Source organism: Vespula vulgaris, chromosome 1 (assembly GCF_905475345.1).
Source record: "Vespula vulgaris chromosome 1, iyVesVulg1.1, whole genome shotgun sequence".
NCBI classification, from domain to species: Eukaryota; Metazoa; Arthropoda; class Insecta; order Hymenoptera; family Vespidae; genus Vespula; species Vespula vulgaris.
In genome coordinates, this window is record NC_066586.1 from 16,162,006 (window position 1) to 16,184,723 (window position 22,718).

Sequence of the window (22,718 nt, forward strand, 5' to 3'; positions counted from 1 at the left end):
TTTCGAAGAAATTACACAGTTTGGAGGTAAATTATGATTTTACAAAGAGATTATATATTTCTCTTTGTATAATTTTATAAGATACAACCAAAATACGTATCTTTAAAAAAAAGAACGGAGAAAAAAGTTTTTTATAACTTGACTACTGATCTGATCGATTGACACTTTAAATATAATAATAATAATAATAATAATCCTAAAAAAATTAATTTCATATCGTATCTATTTTTCCGATTGATGTTTTTACGACAAACAACTGACTTTGTTAGTCTAATGTTTATGCTTACGAATGAATCTTATATAAGATCTATTCTAAAAATATTTCTAAGCATTCGTCAACACTTGTATACGAAAACTCGTTTTACAAACAGTAGACGCAATATGTCGGAATAACTGGCTATTCTCAACAAGGAAAATTGAAAATACGTTTTAACAGGTAAACTTCTTTCTATACTGACTTATCTAATTAAAAAAAGAAAGAAAGATGAAACGATCCTTATTAATCTTTTCGATAATAATTTATTAATCTTTTCTCGAAAAGAATTTAAAAGTATTTCTCACTTAACAAACATTTTCTTTTCTTATATATTAAATTTTGTTCTTTTATATCAAATTTGTTTCTCATTAAGAAGAATTTAACCTTATAATGTATTCGAAATTTGCTAACGTATACCATTTCCCATACATTTTTCACATCATTAGAATTTATTTCGCCAGAATATTTATATTCCTAATTCATTTTAAAACGACGTTATCGTTATGGAATTATATCTGTCGATAAAGTAGTCATTTTCAATTAAAAAAAAAAAGGGAAAGTGTAGATTGAATAGTTGCAAGTAGTTTCACGAATCTTAGATATTATTTAATATAAATAACAAGATAAGCGGTATTTTTGATTATTCATAAAAATCGTGTGTGTTAATCGAAATATTTCATTTTTTAATTGGAATTTTCTTTAACGTAATATTCTTAGTTAGAAAGATTAGAGAAAAATAAAAGATTTGACGTACACTTGTAAAAATATATATTTATCTAAAAAAGATTTTCTCAGAAAATATAGTTCATAGTACAAAGAGTATGACCCTATTATCATTTACTGATACATCCTCATACTGAAACAATGTAATTTGATTTATATCAAGTTGAAGTCCTTCATGCGCATACTCCGTTCTGCAGTGCTCGTAAAACGAAGAAAACTTGGACCAGTGCCGTCTGGTACATCATCGAAAGAGGCAAGTTAACTGAAACCAAATAGTCTCTTACGTGTCTTCTTTCGTTTTTCCTATTCGACGATGGCATCACAAATGGGCTGAAAAATTCGCAGTAATAACATCCGTTTCGTTACTTGTTGACTCATGTAACAAAAATGCGTTAATGAGTTAATACGTTCAATTAGTTGGTTTTTAAACTCCTCAGGATATATAAGGTGTGTGCCATTAAAACTTCAAACAAAAACGTAATTTGCCATTTATTCGTCAGTAATGTCGGTAATCAAATCGCTCGATAAAGTAGTTACGATTATCGACGGCGATTGCAAAAATAAAACTTAGTACAAAAAAATACCGTTACCGAATAATTTTCTCTAAAAGAATGTTCTTCGATATATATCAAATTGGTATATTCTTGGTAATTCTTTTTTATGTTAAGTCGATTAAACGTACCGCATGGACCTGAACGAGAAATTGGGAGGAATAACAAGAACACGAAACGATACGTCTTCGCCTCGAATTTAATTGACCATCCGTTATAAAAGTGAGTCAATTTTTATACCTATAAAACTTCGAAACTTAATTATAACGATATATGTATACCTCCTTAAATATTTATTAAAAATTAATATTCTTGAACGGTCCGTATTACGTTTCTCTACGAAAGATATAACTTGTAGACCTTGACTCTTGAAAATCGAATATTAGATAGGAGACACACCTGACACGATCATCTATACATAATACGTTTTATCGAGTCCGTGCATTCAATCAATACAATAGGCATAGTGATTAGATATTTTTGTTCTTTTCTTTCGATAAAAAATTTGAAATAACTGATAATGTTATAACAATGCATCTATAGTATATCTTATCATTGTTAATGTCATTATAACTTATCTATGCTTCAAAATCAAATATCAGTTTTACGTTGGCGCTGATATTACCTATCTACCGAGCGAACAAGTTTTACAAAGTAGAAATTTAATTGCCTTAGCAACAATAAAATGTTAATGAATGCAAGAAGTATTATAAACATTGTAAAAGTTAATCTTAACGATCGTGTCAAAAAAAAACAAATCACGTGATCGTTAATTCTTTAAACAAAAGCTTATCATTGTTTTATCGTTGAAATCTTTCTCGAGCAAAAAGCATGTAACATATTAATCTTAGATTGAGTTGCAATCCAAATAAGTATGCCATATATTTCTACGTACAAATAAAAAATAGGTACAAGACATTAATTGATGCAACAAGCTGATCCTTTTTATAGTTTGTCGTGATAGCAAGAAACGAAGTATAGAAATATAGTCGATGTGTTAATACTTAAAAGCTATTCATTTGAGTTAATTGTTTTTGAAGTAATGTAAGAAAAAAAGAGAGAAAAAGAGAGAAAGAGAGAGAGAGAAAGAAAAAAAAATGAAAGAGAGAAAAGGGCGAGGGAGAAAGAGAAAGTATCGATAAATGAGAGGGAGAGAGAGAGAGAGAGAGAGAGAGAGGGAGAGAGATGCTGCACTCTTTTCTAATAATAAAAAAAAAGGTGGTTGGTAGACGAGAAGATCCGAGTAGTAGGCGGAGAAGAACGACGAGAAGCATCGAAGAGAGCCGAATCAGCACGAAGTCGAAAACGAACGAAGTTAGTCCGTTCTATATTGGAGGTGTATTGGCAATCATCGTGTCTCGGTCAGCACTCTACTGTGTACCTGACTATAAACTATATCACGCACGTAGAGTGCATAGATACGTCACGTAAGAGAGAAAGAATAAGCGAGAGAGAGAGAGAGAGCGAGAGAGAGATAAAAAATATTAAAAGAGAAAGAGAGAGAGAGAGAGAGAGAGAGAAACGTGTAATATCGTGACGCTCATTTCACAATATACACAAATATCAGTAATTGTGAATCAATCTCTCGTTAAAATGTCGAGAAAATCAGTAGTTATCGCTGCCGCTGGCTGGCCCAGGGCATGGGAACGCGGGGGTCTGATAGGTGCAGGGGTAGGGGCAACGGTTCGAACGAGACCTAATCGTTCGCGAACGTCGAACGTGCCGGTAGTTCAGTCAGTGGCTGTTGATACGACAGTTCTTAGTCGCACCATGGCGAGTACAGCGTCCAGCAATATGAAGATTTTAAACGAGGATAATATTTATGAAAATATCAAAAAGATGGAATACGCTGTACGTGGTCCTTTATTGATAAGGGCTAATGAGATTGAGAAAGAATTGCAAAAGGTAAGAATTAATCTGTTTACGCTTGTTATTTTACTATATATTTTGTTATTTTTTGTTTTTTTTTTTTTGTTTTTTTCATTTTCGTATGGATCAGTAGAAGATTAAAAGAGAGATTAAGAGAGAGAAACAGAGATAGAGAAAGAGAGAGAGAGAGGGAAAGGGCATAGAAAAAAATTATCGACAAACGTAGAATAAAATGTAGCTGTATGAAAAGGCGGTAAAAGAATTTAAATAAGTTAATCAGTAGAGGCGCCAATTTTCAAACGAACTATGTCAACTTGTCAGTTGCAATAATAGTTCTGCGTACAAATGATGACGCATAAGTAATACGCGCCATTTTTTTCACACTGGACATATGCATGTATTGTGCGCTCGCGACCACCTGTCACGCTTTTCTCATGTCCTTTGACAAGGTCGCGTAGTCCTCGTAATACGATGTTGACTTTGTGGAATTTAATTTTTCATTCGTATCGATGGAAAAGAGAGAGAATTTGTTATTACACGTTAGAACGTGTATATATTGGAACAACGCGGGATACAACTAAAAATAGCAATCCTCTTTCGTGATATTAACAAGATACGTATACAATATTCCTAAATAAATGCAAACGATAGCATGATGATGCGCACACACGAGTAGTCGTGTGATGACATGACCAATCTACGTCAATTCTAAACACGTTTAGACTACTAACACTTCTAATTCTAACAAAACGCGTAATCGTATCGTATGACATATTGGCAATATGTTCATATTACAATAATATATTTTCTATATGTTTCCTATATAGAAAGAATATATATTAAATTAAAGGTTATTTCAATTAATACTATAGTCCAAGCGTAGCTTTATATAACAGATAATCTATTTAATTAGATACATCCTGCGGAGTCATGGAAATAGATATGATATATTGGTTACACTACTCTGACGCATTATTTTCTCTGGTAGATTATTTAACAAATTAGTATGTTGGATTTTTAACAGGGTGCGAAAAAACCATTTAAAGAAGTTCTTAAAGCTAATATCGGAGATGCCCATGCAATGGGTCAAAAACCTATTACATTTTTACGTCAAGTATTGAGTTTAACTGTACTACCAGATCTCCTTAATGATCCAAGTTATCCCGAAGATGCAAAATCTAGAGCAAGAGCACTTCTTCAAGCGTGTAGAGGAAGTGTAGGATGTTACACAGACTCTATGGGATTGGAAATTGTTCGTAAGCACATAGCACAATATATAGAAAATCGAGATGGTATACCAAGCAATTATGAAAATATTTTTATGGGCAATGGTGCATCAGATGCGATCAAGGTATGCAATTTATCGTATCATATATTCTTTCTTCATATTTTATATAATACTAAAGTAATAAAGTAATTGTTTTTCTTATTTTAGTCTGTCTTGAAACTATTTGCTGAAAAGATAAATAACAAACCAACTGGAGTTATGATTCCAATTCCACAATATCCACTCTACAGTGCAAGTATATCAGAATTTGGTCTTGCTGAAATTGGTTATTTTTTGGACGAAGACAATAAATGGGCACTGAATATCGCTGAATTAGAAAGGTCATTAAATGAAAGCAAAAAGAGTTGTAATCCTCGTGTTCTAGTCGTAATAAATCCTGGAAACCCAACTGGTCAAGTTTTAAATCGGTCTAATATAGAAGATATTCTTAAATTTGCTCACAAACACCAACTATTTATATTCGCGGATGAAGTGTATCAAGACAATATTTATGATAAAAACTGCTGTTTCCACTCGTTCAAAAAAGTGGCTAGTGAACTAGGAGCACCTTATAATCAAATGGAGCTGGCCTCTTTCATGTCTATCTCCAAAGGTACGAATAAATAAATATTTATATATTTCACTTATACGTGCATCTAAGAAAACTAAAATAATTCATTTCTATAGGATACATGGGCGAATGTGGTATACGTGGTGGTTATGCAGAACTCATAAATGTGGACCCAACAGTAATGCAATTATTGCGAAAGTCGATCTCGGCCATGTTATGCCCGACCGTTCTAGGACAAGTTGTGATGGATGTAGTGACAAATACACCAAAACCCAACGAACCATCTTATGTAAAGTTTGAAGAAGAAAAACGTAATACCTTATTGTCTTTGGCAGAAAGATCGCAATTGGCTGTAGATATGTTGAATAGTATTCCAGGCTACAAGGTAAGATCATTGTTTTCTTTGCTATATACAATTGTTTTACGAGATTACGAAGATTACTCATTTGTATAATAGACTAACCCATCTATGGGTGCGATGTACGTATTCCCACGATTTGAGATTCCACCAAAGGCTATAGAAGCAGCCAAAGCTAAAGGTCAATCTCCTGATCTTTTCTATGCCTTTAAATTATTAGAGGAAACTGGAATTTGTGTGATCGCTGGTTCAGGCTTTGGACAACTACCTGGAACATATCACTTCAGGACGACCATTTTACCACAAAAAGAAAAAATGAAAACGATGTTAACTAGTCTAAAAGAATTTCATTTAAAGTTCCTCAAAGAATACAGTTAAAAACTGTTAATGCATTTCTGCACAAACGTACGTGTGACATCGTCTTTTATTCGTAAAAGCTGCCTGTTTGTGCTTGTTATTGTTAATGAGTACCTGTAAATAGAAGAGTAAAAGTGCAATTACATTAACAAAAAACAACGCGTATCAGTCATCGTCTCACTTCTACTATATTAATTCTATATCAACACTTACTACTTATCAATAAATGTACTTTATGTCAAAATATTAATATATTTTAGAACTTATTTTCGGACACATGGATTTACATATATCAATACTCGTATATATTAATAGCTTATAATTTCATTTTAATATATATATTTTTTTTTAGATACATATATACATGTATGTCAATATTAATACATGGATACTAAAAATACTATTTACATGATACGAGTTTGTAAATCCCAGATTAAAAAAAAAATTTATACTTTCATCGATATCATCGACGTGTGTTGATACTTTCAGAAATACTTTCAAAGATCGGATGATAAACTTTCTATTTCATTGACAAAAAATCTCATGTCAGCTTCCGTCAATCCAGAGTTTTGTAAAACGAGTCTAAAGAAATTAGGAAGATTATGTAAAGATTGATATGTAATTAGCATGGATCCTTTGCGGACCATACGCTCCTTGATGATCGGAGCAATTTTATGAAGAAGATTAGATAATTCTTCGTCTTTTAAATGACGTTTCAATGGCGGTGTGTACCAGAAACAAACATTCGTACATTCGGGCTCTAATATGAGCTTCCATCCCTTTCGTTGACGAATGTAATCGGTAAAGTATCGTGATAATTCAAAGACGCGATCGACGTGTTTCTCAAAACCATTGGTACCTTTGGCCTTCCACATAAACCAAAATTTCAATACGTCAGCTCTTCGGCCGCATTGAATGTGCTTGTCGCCAGAATCATAAGATGTATCGTAAAACTTGTCTGGCTGGAACAAATAGCTCGCTTTTGAGGCATGTGCAGACTCAAGTAAGCCTTCATGTTGTATCAAAAGAGTCGAACATTGTTGAGGTGCGGCGAGCAACTTGTGAGGGTTCCAAGTTACCGAATCTGCCAGCTCAATACCATTGAGCAAGAAACGATACTTCCTCGACATCAAAACACCCCCACCCCAAGCTGCATCAACGTGGAACCAAATGTTGTACTTCGTGCAAATAGCAGATATATCTTCGAGTGGATCGAACGCACCTAGAACGGTCGTACCAGCGGTAGCAGATATCATCAAAGGTACAGCTTTCTGGCGCAGAGCTTCGTCTATTTGTAATTCCAAATCTTGAATGCACATTTTACCACGTTCATCGACCTTAACGCAACAAACATTGCTAGCACCGATACCAAGGAAAGCAGCCAACTTCTTCATCGAATAATGAGCATCCTCGGACGTAAATATAACGAGTCTAGGTGTTTGCGATAAGCCAATTTCCTTAAATTCAGGAAATTTATAATGACGCGCTAAATTGATAGCATAACCATTGGCCAATGAGCCACCAGGACAAAATATTCCATCGCCTCGACCATTTTCCCAACCAATTATTTCTCTCATTTCTTTGAGCACCTCGTTCTCCATCAAGGAAAACACTGGCGATACCTCGTAAGTGTAAACCGAGGGATTCAAAGCATCGGTTAACCATTGACCTACGAGACCGTAAGGATCCACACTGGAGAAAAGTTGATTGACGAAATGTGGATGACCTGTTTTTACGCTATACTTTATAATGTTACGAGCTAACGATAATAATTCTTCGTGTGATACTCCATTCATTGGTAAGGTCAAATCTATCAAAAAGGGAAGTTTCTTTGGTTCCACCCATTCCACGACTTTTTCTTTCCTTGATGTACCCTGAAAGATAATAATTCATAGAGATAGATTCATTTATCGACATAATTTCCATCATCATTCCTTAACATGTAATTTGATCTCCTTGCACTTAAGTATTCCATTCATTAATTATACATAGATGTAATTGCAGATTGCATTTTGATTCTAACAAAAACTATTAAAAATGATATGTAAATCATAATCGTGTGTATGTGTGTGTGCGCGCGCACGCGTGATGTGTATGTGTGTGTATATATATATATTACATAGTAATGATATCGATTGCCATATCATTCGATTTGCTATTGTATACTAGCTTGCCTTGTAGCTATTACAGAAAGAATGTACATATATATGTACATATATATATGTATAAAATTGTAAAATCGCATATGAGTCATACGTTCCCATGATATATGATATATTATATATATATATATATGCATACATATATGCATATATTTATATATGTATTTACATTATGTATATATGTACATTCAAATTTAGAAAAATAAGACTACACACAGTAGCAGGTTTAATCTTTAAAGAGCCTGAGCCATTAAAAATATTTAAGGCCTATTAAAATAAATCAATTATACATAAAATAAGAAATACACTGCCAAAATTCGATTCTAATCTCAAATATAGAAATAATAATTAACATATGATCAGCCATCAAATATTAAATTAAATTAAATTACACAATATAAATTTATATTTATCGTACACCCTGTCTTACGGACACCGATACAACCAACTTCTCAACCTGTGTGTAAATCTGACATTGACCACACAAGCAAACTTAATTAATATATATGTCCGGAATTTGCAACATTATTTCTTGTCTATAATTTGCATATAAAAATCATTATGAACGCGATTTAACAGATTACGTACTTACTTTTTTCAGCGAAACGGTAGTAATGCATTTAAAGAAAAGGAAAGTATTTATCGTGTAAAAAATTATTACATAATTTTTATTTGAGTGCGATTATGTACCTTTTTTTTGCAATCTGTCATTACGATTTATAATGATTTGTGTAATCGCAAATGACCTCGGTCATTGATAGTTTTCTTCGTGACACGTAAAACGCGTCACTTCCGTAAGTTCGAAGACATAAAAGATTTGCACTGATTTCTGATCATTTAGATAATTGTGTGTGTGTATGTGTGTGTGTATAATCATATACACAATACTAAAATAACACATATATACTTACAACATCAGATAATTAGATATATACATATATATTTATTTTTTTGTTATTTAATATAATTTTAAATTTTATATATATATATCTTATATTATACAATATATGCATATCTTAAAATATATACATATATATATAAAAGAAATATATATACCAATTATAGGTATATATAATATAAAATTTGTTAATTGAAAAATAAAAAAACGATACGACGGAGAATAAGAAAAATATTTGAAAATAGTAATTTTACCTCGAAAACTGCTTTATCCAATAATATATCGATCAAGTCCCTTAAAAATTTTTCGTGTAGGATGCGATTGGATAAACTTTCGTAGTATCCCCTAATCTGATTGGTTTCTTTTTCGTTCCGTAAATCATTCGTTAAATGTTCACCAATGAGAACTTCCAATCCATTTGAATTTATCGGAATACCGTGCAATTCCTTCGACGACATCGTGGTATTATTCGAAAATTTTCGATTTAACGATATACTGGAATCGATAGTATTGTCACTTTGTTTATAAAAATCTGTCGTCTATTTCAAGGACTCGTCCAACTTCTTATTTTCATTCGTCGGCATTACTTCTGACTATAAATACACGGACCGAGACTTTCCTCGTTCTGATTCTGCAGTAAGAGCCACTGTTTGCCTTTATATATTAAAGCCTTAAGACCAAGGACGCAAAAACATTATATCTCCCTCCATCGCGTTCCGCAGTTTTAACTCGATTTCCTCCGCGTGGATGATTTCTTGGAATAATGTTTTACCACTTCCCACTTCCTCTGTCATTTACTTTCAAAATCTTCCTTTTCGAAAGGATCAAAAAAATCGTTTGAAAAAAAAAGAAAAGGTAAAAAGAAATTCACGTCACGATTAATAACACGTTTCGATAAAAGTTTATCAGCGAACTCATCTCTCTCATCCCTTGAACATTATATCATCAATACGAAGAATCTTTTACGAACTATTACGAAGCGTTTTACTTATCACTATTATATTATATTGAAAAGCGTGTGAATAGAAAAAGAAAAGCATCAGAAAAAAGAAACAAAATTATCAATTATGACGCACTTATCACGTTCGTTATCCTCAAATAACATATTAATCCGATACGCTCGTCTTCTCACTGTCTCGACGATCGATTATTCTCTTCGTTTAATTCGACAATAAAATCCGAATCTAACCTTTCAAAATCGATTTACATTGTTGTCGTTGCTGTTGATTTTTCACAAAAACAAAAAAATAATTCTTTTCTACGAATAAATTTTCCGCGTCAATGAATCGTACAAACTTTTAATACGATCTCCTTATCCGGTCTTTTTACAAACGTTTAAACATGTCGCTGCTTGTTTAACTTCCAGCTGGCAAACCAGCTATCCGCGTTTGACGAACACGACTATAATCGTGATCGCATGCGCAAAAGTATATATATACATAAAAAAAAAGAAAAAAAAAAATACCAAACCTTATAAGAGAATGGAACGAGGAAAGTCATCGTTGGAATTTGATTATAACAGAATATTTCCGTTAGAAAAAAGTAATCTATCTCTAATTAAGACATTTTTCTTTTTTTTTCTTTTCTTTTACACATTTATTTTGTACTATTGTTGAAACTCACGTTATTATAAATACGATTTGTTCTAGTCAAATCTTACGTTTAATATATTACTAACAATATTATTATTTAATATATATATGTGTGTGTGTGTGTGTATGTATAGAGCGTGGAATTCAAAAATGTTGATATAGTAAAAGTAAAGAAAGAAATCGCCTGGTAAACTTTCAAATTGTAATATACAATTCTATATAGAACTAGTCAACCGTTTTACGTTTTTGCTCGATTTGCTAACTTACGGCCTTGTCTATTGCGATTCAATAACGAGCAATAGTAACATAAGTATGCGATCGATAACGATCGATCTGTCGCTTAATTATACAAAATGAGATTTTGATGAAAGACAAAGGAAGATGGTGCACAATATATATTTATTTTATTTTTGACTTTTCTTGTTTTCTTATTATTTTCTTTTTTTTTTACAGTTTATAAACAAAACAAACATATTAATTGTTGTATCATATTGTTACATTGAAAAATGTGATACGTGCGCAGCATCACAATATTACAATTATTATTATTATTATTATTATTATATATACATATATATGTGTGTGTGTATATATGTATATATAAGTGTATATTCGTATATATATATATGTATTATTTATTGATTTATTTATTTCTCGCAAACTCATTAATTTCTCATCGTAACGGTTTCATCGGAATTCGCTCAAATGTTTTACGTCCTCAATGCGCAAGGGAATTCCCCCGTCTACGAACGATCGTTCAAACACGATTTACAAGGAAAGGACGGGGTATTCGTAAGGATGACGCATGGGTAACTTTCATATTATATCGATTTCGAATACTATTCGGTTTTATTTTCTCATCTTTTTTTGTCCTTTTTTATTTTACTTTATCTCTCTATTCAAGTAACAAATGCCTTGCAAAATTCTCTTCTTTTATCAAAAATAAATTTTTAAAAATGCGAAAATAAGATTTATCTTTGGTAAATATCTATCAAAACAATTATCGTTCGTTCTCGCATAATACGTTACGTTATTAATTAAACTCTATTGTTATTGTATCACAAGTGAGTTTAAAAATATAACGATTTAATTTTTATTCCAAGTTATGACCCTATATTAATAATAATATTATCTAATAGTTTTTATTATTAATACAGATTTGTTCAAAATGCTCAAAAAGAAACTTTATACATAATAAAGTAACATGAAATACTTGCATATATTAATTACATATAAATGAATGTCTATCACTTAACAAGAATTTTAGAGATTCAAGGTGGTAGCGCAAAGTTTACATTTTGTCTAAAGTATTAAAAAACAACAAAATTGTATACGGATAGATATTCTCTTTTCATATAAAATTTATATTTTCATCTCCTACTTAAATATGATTTCCAATCAAAACTACTTTACATTTGCATAACTCATTATATTAATCAAAATTGTTTCTTGGAATGCAAAGGCATATATAACGTTATCATCTTTCTCTTATTAATTATATTATCATTATTTTTAATAAAAAACTGTTGTTTCTTTCTATAAAATAATTGCAGCAAACATCTTTAGAAGTCATAGGAACCTACTCATATATCTATAATATTAGGCCTACCTTTGTTATGAACCATAAAGTTCTTCTTCTAAACAATATTTAATACAATAACATATATTTATATGTATATATATATATAAAACATTAAATTGTTAACCAAAATATGCACCACAATTAGAACAACGACGTGTCTTTAATAAAAGACAACATATTATTCCAATTGGAAAGAATAAAATGGCGCATAGTAGACCCAAGCATGTATAATCATCTTCCATAATCCCTACCTATATTTAAAAAATAACAACTTGAATTATATACACGATAATAACAATGATCCCAATTATTGCATACGATATCAAGCAAGTTCCAATACTTCCGAAATTTAAAAATACTTACTCTACATGCTGGACAACCTCCAACAAGAATAATTTCTGGTACTAAAATTGTAGTAGATTGAATAGCACCATAGGATGGCACATGATTGTCCTGATTCGACGTGATCACTGTACTAGGATAATATCCAGGAGGTGGTTGCCATGAAGCATTTTCTATATATATATATATATATATTTGAGTTTACTCCTTTATATTTATTATTATTTATTTAGTTCGCATTAGATTAGAGATAAAGAGAGTGAGAAAAGAAGAAAGAAAGAGAGAGAGAGAGAGAAAGAGAGAGAAAGAGATGATTAAAAGCCTATCTCATGACATTATTATCAAAGTAAAATAATTTCATTATCTTATTAACACGTATCATGCAATGTCTCATATATCTGTCAAATGTGTAAAATTGTATATAAATATAAAATATAGATCATTTATTCGTAATAACTTTACCATAAAATATTATCTAAGAATATGCTTACATCAAATTTTACAAAAAAAAAAAAAAAGATTGTTGAAAATTACGTAAAAGTAATAATTATATTTCCAAGTATAAATAACCTAATTCGTTTGTTCGAATCAACATACCCGTTGGCGCAGTTGAAGAAGAATAAGGAGGTGGTTTATCAGCTGCAGAATTAAGTAATTTGCTCTCCATAATCAAAATACACAAAATTATTTGCGATAGTATCCAACGACCAATAGTATAAATACAATATTAAATCTTGTGCGATTAACCGATCATACGAATGCAGGATGACTGATCTCACACTCCTTTACATATACATATGTTTCTCTTTTTAATTGCTTGACAGATAGCGCGTTTGGTAAAAAAAAAGAAACTACAGTAAAATCTCTCGACAGTCTGGTACTAAAATGAACAGTACATACGAAGATAACTATTATAATTAATTATAGAGAGTATAAAGAACCATCTTACGTTCACATTTGAAATTTCTGTTTTTAATTATATTATCAATGAAACATATTTACTGATGTAAAAGCAAAGCGAAAATGCATTACATTGTAAATAGTCTTTTGTTTGAAATAAATATTCGAAAAAAAAAATATAACTATAACATCGTTTTCATGACAGATGGGAAGTTTTAAAGTTTACAAATTGCAATAATTTTTAACGATATTTATATATATACGTTTAAATACAAGTTTCTTATATTAATGTAGTATAGATATATATGAATAGAAAAATTAAATAATTATTTTACATTGCAAAAACAATATAATACATAGCATGAAATTAATTAATTTTTTGTTTATCTGTAACAATTGAGTTAGAAAAGGAATTTTTAATCAGATTACAAGCGTTAAACTTTGATCATTTGTCTTTAATAAGGAACAGATCCTTATAAAAAATTTATGATTGGCTTATCGTAGAGATCTTATTCCTTGATTGGTGGAAGTGGAAGAGAATACAGGATTGAATATAGTTGAAAGAAATATAGCAAGAATAATTTCGTGACACAAGGTGCAGTTGCTTGATTTTGTTTTGCTATTGTAATTTCGTAATCAATAACAATATTTATGACGGAAAATGTATTACAAAACGGCATGGAGCCTTTTAAGGTATTATATTTTCTTTAATCGTATACTGTAATCTATTTATGCGATTACTTTAAATTTTAAGAGGTTAGAATTTCAATATTGTTGAAAAAAATATCGAATATTTCTTATATATTTTACAGAATCCTGATTGTGTTCCTTTGGAAGACTTGATATTAACAATTAAGACAGGTGGAATTCCAGATTATGTTCCTGCTTTAGTAAGATTATTATTTCATAATATTAAATTATTTGGAAGATCTATAATACTTATTTCAATTGTTTTTATGATTTTCAATATTTGTGTCTTGTATTATTTATTTAATATTATTGTAAACAAAATATATTTAAGGATGAAAAATGGGTAGAAGAGCGGTATTTTTTGCATTATGAAGTTCCAAATATGTATGATAATAATGGAACTGAAATTATGGGCGCTAAGGAACACTGGATAGAAATTATGGGTTATATGATCGATGATTTAAAATGGGTCTTGACTCTTCCATTTTATAGGTATCTATATATATATATATATATATCATATTCTATTAGAATAGTTTCATTTCAATCTGAATCATTTAGAATTAAAACAAATAATCAAATATATATGTATATATCGGCTTTTGAATTCTACTGTTATTTATTCAGGTTTTGGTCAAACATCGTATTCAATACTTCAATATTGGATGCATTGGTATCCTTTTTACAAGATGCCCCACCATTTTATGCTTTAGAAAGTTTTCCTAATGACTTGGAAATGCAAAATATTATAGAAACACTTCGTCATCATGTACTTTTGATTTTTGCACGTCTTGTTACAAACAAGGAAAGTTCTACTGAATATATGACAGTTCCATTTCTTGGAAAGTTATTGTATGATAATTTTATATTTACCGTACCTATCATTTATGATTTGTGTCAATTATATGGTCGTGAAAATGAAAAAACAATAGCAAGAATTTTAGATAGTCTATTTACAATTCAACCATTATATAATGATGATGTTGAAAAGTCTGTTCCTTACCTTGTTAAGGTAAATTAATATTTAATTTTTTTATCATCTTCATTTTACACTCTCTATTACATTACATTGATATTATAATATTTATGAGAATAGGATATTTATAAAAATATTTTTTTTTTCTTTAGGCTCTTTATAATGTAGAAAGAGGATTCCAGGATCGACCTACCTGTTCGTCAGATGAAGCAGTACCACCACTTTTGATCGTGCCGATTGAAATTACTAAAATTACATTGTTCTCATTGGAGGATATGATACTATATGTTCTAGATATATCTTCTACGATTACTACATTTTTAAAAAATTACCCTCCAGCAGTAAAAAAATATCGTGATGAAAATTTTATGAATAAGTAAGTTTATATCTTATTTTATAATTTATTTAAATGAATTTGATTACTTAATTTCTATTTTCATCATATTAGGATAGTTTCTATATATGAAAATACAATACCTGAAATGTATAAAAAACTAAATGAATTAGCATACAACGAACATTTAGGAAAATTTATAGAACTAAGGCATCGTTTAGATGTGACTAGAATAGAATTACTACATCTTTATCGAACTATAGTGCATGAGCCTGTGGAGAATATACATCAAAAACTGTAAGATTCTACCGTAAATTGCTAATTTCATCGCATTTCACAATTCTATGTATTAACTCGCTTGCTATAAACAGTGATACACTTTCGGAGGAAGAAATAAAAGAACGAGTCGATGATTATTTAAACTTGCTAAGTAACGCTATATCAGAAAAAGAATTTATCACGGATTATCATCAGTTTTATCCAGTAGGCTCTGACTTGGAAGAATTATCAAAAATATGTCCTGAACTGTATCCTTAATATAATATTAACGTAATAGTTTCTAATAATTTTATTTTATTAATATACAGTACTTAATTGTTTATTAGAGATACCATAAAACGTAATTATATATTGCAAGCAGTTTATGCTGCTATAGGAGATTCTCAAATTTCTGTCATTGTCTCTTCCAATAACAAAAAAGTAAGTAGATAGAAGAAATAAATGTTTTTCAAATTTTTATGACATATATTAAAGGATACAATTTTAGGAAGCTGTAGCAGGGCCTAGTAATGTAGGAACTAATCAACACCCATCAACATCCAAGAATGTTCCTGTGGAAAATGTAATACAAAAACCCGTTCGAAGATCGTCCATTGAAATAGCTTCTCTCATTAGTGAAGTAAAAGATATTTTAAGTCATTTAGGAGAAGGTTTTATTCAGGTTGTATTTGATTCAGTGATCAATTAATATTTTCTACTCTTCAAAAAACGATATGATCAATATTATTTAAAAAATTTTAGATGTGTTTGAAACACTATGACTACAATACTGCAGATGTGATAAATGCTGTTTTAGAATACACTTTACCTTCACATTTGAGTGAATTAGATTTTTCGTTACCATATATACCACCAAATCCAGAGGTATTTATAAAACATTTCAATAATAAATTTTCTTTAAACAGACATATTTATTTCGATAATGTATCTTATAGGAAACACCTACGGCCGTTGTGGATCATGATATTGGTATCGAAAGACTTAACGTATTTGATAACGATGAATTTGACATTATGACTAGAGATGATATTGATATGTCCAGAGTTCATAAGGGCAAAAGGTAATTATAGTGAAAGATAAAAATCGTTCGTTTTTGATATTCCATCTGGAACTACATTTTTTGTATTTTTCATATATAGGAAAGATAAATACAAGAATATAAATGAGCTATTAAACGATAAATCGGAAGTTAAAAAAGTTGCTAATATATATAGTAAATATAGCTTGGTTATGGATGATTATGATGATGAGTATGATGATACATATGATAGTCATGATGTACGGGGTACAACGCAAGATGATGTTCCAGATTCTAGAGCTTTTACTACTCCTCGAGTTAGTTCATATATTATTTGAATTGGTTTAGTAATCTTATTATAACATATTATTATAATATTCGAATATTACATTTATTAAAGATACAGATTTGTAACTTTTGTAACAATGATATAATGATGATAGGTGCTGTTAGCGAAAGAGAAAAATATTACAGAATCTGAGGACGAGAATGAATCTGACAGTGATAACGAGACTACATCTAACGAAGTAAATGGGAAAGATAATTTTGTACAAAATCCGGCAGATTTGCGTGCCAAAGCTGAACAACGAAGACAAGCAGCACGCGGCAAGAAATCTTCGAACGATGTTGTTGGTATGTATTAGAAATATTTTCTATATCTAATTTATTTAATTGCATAACATACAAAACCGATCTAGATTTATATTTTGTCCTTTTTATTATACACAAACCAAAGTATTCGTTTATCAAAGAGTAGTCACTCTTTGTAAGAGTATTTAAAAACAAATTACAATAATATATTATGAACACGTGTATATATATATATATATATATGTATATATTTATATTCTAGGAAAACCCAAAGGCCAAGGGCAAGATAAAGATGTTACTGTTAACAGAGATAAGAAAAATACGCATAAAGCTACACGGGCTAATCATAATCGTCGCGCAGGTGCTAATTGGAAACAAAGACATGGAATGATACCATCTTGAAATATTTTCCAGAATATTTCTTGCCGAAAATACATATTTCCACAATGTAAATACTGCCAAACGTTTAGCGCAACTTTCGTACAATTTAAAATGATTTACTTTTTAAGATATAATTCCGTGCAACTTATGTATGTTAAACTTAGCAAGAGATTTATTCGGTTGTAATATAGTTTACAAAATGCCTATATGGCATTCCCAAAGCCTTAAGAATAATTTTATGGATAAAGATAATGGAATTGTTAAAAATACATTTTGCATGATTATTATATCCTAGTCTTTTATACTGCTAACATTTATATCTTTACACGGTGAATCATTAAAAACTTAATTCTTTTTTTAAAAAAGAAAAAAAAGAATCCTCAACATTAATGATCTTTGACGATCGTTAATCCTCTTATTCTATTAATTTGACTATTAATCGACTGTTGATATTCCTCTTCTGGTATTGCAGTACTGGGAGATTCAGAAGGATTGTGTACAGGCATCAATTGCGTAAAGAGTCCTGTTGTGTTACCGTAATAATCTAATTGTATCATGATTAAAGCGTGTACACTCGGTTTTATATATTCCAATCTTTTATCAAGAAACATGGGTAAATCTATAAGTAGTTGAGCATGTAATGTTTTTAATTCCTTAGCAGCAGCTTCTTCTACTCTATGTTCTCTCTCTAATTTGGCGATATGACTGGCGGTTCTATCTTTTTTTTCTTGTAATTTTTTCACGCGATTGTATGAATATTTCCAAGCAGTTACTAATTCCTCTCTCTTTGCTATTGCTGCAGCAATCAATGCAAATTCGTCTCGTAATTTTTTCAAAGGATCTATGAAAGTTTTATGACATAAAGCTGCCATTTCTTGTACAGTTTTACCAACCTGTTACAAATGTAAAAAAAAAAAATATGTTTCAATAATTTTACTTTGAATTTATATATATATTAATATTACGTACTTGTGTAGTAATAGAATGATATTCTTCTACGATTCTTCTGAACTCATCACTGATATGAGCCAGACCACAGGTAGTTAAATTCATACTTAAACGTTGATCAGCTCTATCCAAATTAACTACAGCTTGAAGATACTTTTTCATTTCTTTTGTTAACTTTCTGATTGTATCTTCAACGCTATTACAATAACATTACAAAATTCATATAAATAAATGATAGATGAGAATTTATATCAGCAAGATTTATATATTCTTTTAAGAAAGAGAGAAAATGAGTTTAATACATACTAGATCAGTCTTTGTACCGCAACATCCAGTTCTCTATCTTCAGCATGTGAAAGTAGAGGTTGTGCTGGACTGGGTCTCAACGTCAAATGATTCTTTTTTAGCGGGTTCCTAATATTGAAATAACATTATTAAATAAATTATCATATGTATATTTTGCTTTCGTATTAAGTAATTGTATTAATTATTATTACTATTGTTAATATTATTATTATTATGATTATTACTAATGTAATAATTGCAATGTCACTTACCACGTCATGTTAAGTCTCCAAAAAATGAGGTTATCATATTAAATTCGTTTTACGAGGCCTCGTTTACACGAAAATGACGCGACAATGGAATTTCGATGTTAAATGCGTCGATAACCAGAAACATTTAAAGATGTTTATCGTTCTCGTTATCGGAACTGAAAACCGATAAGATTTAAGATAATTTTTTCTTTCATATTTTCACATTTTTCATGCACAAGTTCGCAATTAACATTACACTCATTAACGATTGACATTCTTTTCTGGAATTTGAGATGGACGTTGCAATCGATAATTTCTTTTTTTGTGGCCTTCGTACAAATCTTACGTAGTATTCTAACCTATATGCTCACGTAAGAAATTCAATGATGAGAACAGTAGCGCCTGCGCATACGAATTCATGATGACTTTTATTAAATTTTTTCTTATTCGTATTTATGAATTCTTCGAATTTATAAAATAAATTTTTATTTATGATATTTTTTTTATTACGCATTATTCACTTTATCAATCGGTTTATGGAATTCTAGAAACAATTTTATATAATACATTATATATACAATGGATTAAGAAAACAATAATAGGTTAATAAATTATAATATTGACATAAAAACCTATTAAGGTAATAATCCTACATATTTATATACTTAACAAGTTTACGTATACTTATTACATTTAAGAAAAAAATATTCTTTTATTATCTTATAGTTTAGTGATCTATTATAATCAATTCATCGATGCCCCAATCTTCATAACTGTTATCTGGTAAATATCGTCGAATTACAATAGGAATTTTCCTTTGCTTTAATTCTTTCATTGCAATTTGTAAAGGATCCGTCTCACCTTCTAATTCAACCATCACAGGAGCGCACATAGCTATCTGTAACGCTCTTGTCCCTAACACCCGTGCCCTTTCATATCTATAAAAAAATTTATTGTTACAAAATATCCGTTTTTGAAGTTTTCATCATTTTTTTTGTTTTAGATCAAAGCAAACGAGATCTTACTTTGTCATGTATCTCGTAGTGATTCTTTTAGATCTTTGAACGCCCCCAGAAGCTTCTCCGGCAGCTAATAATTCAATATTTTCACCGTCTTCCTCTTGTGGTTCTAATTCGATATTATCGTCATCATCAACATCGTCAAAATCATCAGCGACTCTATATAAGTAAAATTAGGAGGTTATATTAAATATCAAAATTTTTTTCTTAGTAAAACTAAAGGAATATAAAATAAAATATTTCTTTTTCTTACTCGTCTCCGTCGAAATCATCGTCAGCCATTATTATTGTCTATACAAAATATGTTTATATAAAGAATTTAATAAAATAAATTTTTACAGAAACAACACTCGATCGACCCAAGCAAGTTTGTAAATGAATTCTCACACGAGGTAGTACAGTATGTATATACGTATTATCCCCATTGTTACTCTACATCTGTGTCACGTGACACGAATCGTGTCTTTTGATAGGCCGTCGCGTCTCGAGTCTAACTAATCACACAGCTAGCTACTACTTTCTCCGACTATCCTTCAATTCTTCTCTTTTTTTTCCTCGAACTCCGTGTTTTTGGTTATGTTTCTCTCTCGTTTTCATTTCAATGTAGAGGCGCTTAAATCGCATACTAAAAATCATTGATTAAATTGTTCAAAGATGATAATAGGTTAGAGTATGATTTATATCCGAAAGAGGTCGCATATATTGCATCAGTAAAAAAAATGTCGATAAAATAGATCGCATTGAAATCGTTTATTGAAGAATGAAAAATATAACTATCGAAAATTACATCGACTTTTATTCGTGAAAAATATTTTTTCTTAATTATTCACTTTCTTTTGCAATCAAGAAATTCTTCGAATAAAAAAGTATTATTGTACGTGATCAAAGGGTTGGAAAAGATGATTAACGCGAGATGATATCAGCGATTATGTCATTCATGGAAGTTTATTTTTTTCAAGCATGTTCCGTTTCAAGGTAAAGGATATAACAGAGTTGTAAAGAAAGGTCAGTGTTCGATGTATCAATCGGTAAATTATTTTTGATATTTCATATCATTATTATATGATCTAAATACTATCAATTTTTTACATACTCGATTACAATATACAATCAAAAACATAAAACGGCATATATACATATATAGTATATATATATAGTATATATATATATATATATATATATATATATATTACTATATATATATATTAATTATTATATATATATATTATAATTATTGACTCAAGAATATTGAAATTTCATAAAGTATCTTTGTTTAGCGAATTAATATTTTGATCTTCTTAGACAAGTGTGATGCAATTTTCTAACTTATAATTAGTAATAACACAGTTGTAATCCATCTAAGACTTTCTAAGGTCACATTCACGTGTTACTAACTAACGAATGTTGTTTACGATATTTAGAAAGATACTGATGATATATCGAGCGATGATTCAAAATCAAGGTTGCAAAATTTTATTCTGATATTAGATATCTTTACGAAAGGTAAATCTATATGTATACACGTGTGTGCATGTGTATATGTTTATAGGGTAAACGATATTTATGTCTGATCATTATGAATAATGACTGAAACGATCGTGCAGTCTGATTTTTGTGTAACTTGATTAAAAAACAAAAAGAAAAACACACGACTTAAAATAAACGAAAATGTAAAAAGTATTTCCAAACCTGTAGTTAATTTTAATAGTTCGTATACGTTTAAAAATAAATTTATCTGGCTATGATCTTAGTTATATTAGCGATGAATTTAATAGAATCGTAGAAGAATATCGTTCTATTGTTATGCAAATACATAATAATACTATATACATAAATTTAAAGTGAAGTTTTTAAGAATAAATTTAAAAATTTTAAATATATACATATTAGAAAGTTCTATACAGATGTAAAAAATAAAAGAAAATAAAAATAAAATAAATAAAAATGAAAAAGAAATTGAAATATCACACAAAATTAAACTTTTCGCATGAATTTCAAATTTGATACTAAACGTAATGCGCACCCATGTTGTAATTTTATACGAAAATTATTTTTTTTCTTTTCACCCCTAATCCCTGCCATTTCTAATACTGTCGAAAAGATATCGTTATCATCACTTTGCCCAAACAGATGATAATTAATGGAAACATTAATGTGATAAATTATGTTAAGCAACATGAGATTTATTACAGATCCGATTTTGGTTTTTATTATTCATAATGACTAGACATTATACAAAGAACTGATCATTTAGTCCATAACGTACATATATATATATATATATATATATATATATATATATATATAATGTATAGAGTATCTATTAGAAATGAGATAAGAAGATGGCTCATTCATCCATTTTCTATTATTTTCTTCAATTAAAGATTATGTTTTCATAATAACAAGCGAAACTATTTTTTTATCTGATATACGTATGCTCTAGTAGTATAAGTGTCTCTCTCTCTCTCTCTCTCTCTCTCTCTCTCTCTCTCTCTCTCTCTCAACCGATTAGATTACT

The 22,718-nt window shown here is 29.9% G+C and overlaps 6 protein-coding genes across 6 annotated transcripts; 2 read left to right on the plus strand and 4 right to left on the minus strand.

Moving 5' to 3' along the window:
* The first annotated feature begins 303 nt into the window (after positions 1 to 303).
* Positions 304 to 6,202, plus strand: LOC127062700 (alanine aminotransferase 1). The gene is made up of 8 exons (XM_050991362.1): positions 304 to 436; positions 1,143 to 1,426; positions 1,648 to 1,752; positions 2,760 to 3,435; positions 4,424 to 4,750; positions 4,835 to 5,279; positions 5,354 to 5,622; positions 5,695 to 6,202. The coding sequence occupies exons 4-8, from the start codon at positions 3,124 to 3,126 to the stop codon at positions 5,971 to 5,973; spliced, it is 1,632 nt and encodes a 543-aa protein (XP_050847319.1). The 5' UTR covers positions 304 to 436; positions 1,143 to 1,426; positions 1,648 to 1,752; positions 2,760 to 3,123; the 3' UTR covers positions 5,974 to 6,202.
* A 56-nt stretch (positions 6,203 to 6,258) lies between these two features.
* LOC127062707 (cysteine sulfinic acid decarboxylase) lies at positions 6,259 to 10,412 on the minus strand. Its single transcript, XM_050991375.1, has 2 exons — positions 9,267 to 10,412; positions 6,259 to 7,826 (listed from the first exon to the last, which is right to left on the minus strand). The coding sequence occupies exons 1-2, from the start codon at positions 9,468 to 9,470 to the stop codon at positions 6,450 to 6,452; spliced, it is 1,581 nt and encodes a 526-aa protein (XP_050847332.1). The 5' UTR covers positions 9,471 to 10,412; the 3' UTR covers positions 6,259 to 6,449.
* A 574-nt stretch (positions 10,413 to 10,986) lies between these two features.
* On the minus strand, positions 10,987 to 13,416 carry LOC127062795 (brain protein I3). The gene is made up of 3 exons (XM_050991545.1): positions 13,126 to 13,416; positions 12,550 to 12,701; positions 10,987 to 12,437 (listed from the first exon to the last, which is right to left on the minus strand). The coding sequence occupies exons 1-3, from the start codon at positions 13,193 to 13,195 to the stop codon at positions 12,306 to 12,308; spliced, it is 354 nt and encodes a 117-aa protein (XP_050847502.1). The 5' UTR covers positions 13,196 to 13,416; the 3' UTR covers positions 10,987 to 12,305.
* Positions 13,417 to 13,838: 422 nt separating this feature from the next.
* Positions 13,839 to 17,966, plus strand: LOC127062694 (activating signal cointegrator 1 complex subunit 2). The gene is made up of 14 exons (XM_050991349.1): positions 13,839 to 14,121; positions 14,241 to 14,318; positions 14,450 to 14,610; positions 14,746 to 15,130; positions 15,247 to 15,470; positions 15,543 to 15,725; positions 15,800 to 15,955; positions 16,034 to 16,127; positions 16,195 to 16,368; positions 16,449 to 16,571; positions 16,643 to 16,767; positions 16,847 to 17,042; positions 17,169 to 17,358; positions 17,579 to 17,966. The coding sequence occupies exons 1-14, from the start codon at positions 14,080 to 14,082 to the stop codon at positions 17,716 to 17,718; spliced, it is 2,271 nt and encodes a 756-aa protein (XP_050847306.1). The 5' UTR covers positions 13,839 to 14,079; the 3' UTR covers positions 17,719 to 17,966.
* LOC127062748 (uncharacterized) lies at positions 17,425 to 19,599 on the minus strand. The gene is made up of 5 exons (XM_050991451.1): positions 19,438 to 19,599; positions 19,203 to 19,357; positions 18,952 to 19,059; positions 18,667 to 18,841; positions 17,425 to 18,590 (listed from the first exon to the last, which is right to left on the minus strand). The coding sequence occupies exons 2-5, from the start codon at positions 19,208 to 19,210 to the stop codon at positions 18,084 to 18,086; spliced, it is 798 nt and encodes a 265-aa protein (XP_050847408.1). The 5' UTR covers positions 19,211 to 19,357; positions 19,438 to 19,599; the 3' UTR covers positions 17,425 to 18,083.
* A 184-nt stretch (positions 19,600 to 19,783) lies between these two features.
* On the minus strand, positions 19,784 to 20,767 carry LOC127062790 (DNA-directed RNA polymerases I, II, and III subunit RPABC2). The gene is made up of 3 exons (XM_050991530.1): positions 20,454 to 20,767; positions 20,207 to 20,359; positions 19,784 to 20,119 (listed from the first exon to the last, which is right to left on the minus strand). The coding sequence occupies exons 1-3, from the start codon at positions 20,480 to 20,482 to the stop codon at positions 19,909 to 19,911; spliced, it is 393 nt and encodes a 130-aa protein (XP_050847487.1). The 5' UTR covers positions 20,483 to 20,767; the 3' UTR covers positions 19,784 to 19,908.
* Between the last annotated feature and the right edge of the window lie 1,951 nt (positions 20,768 to 22,718).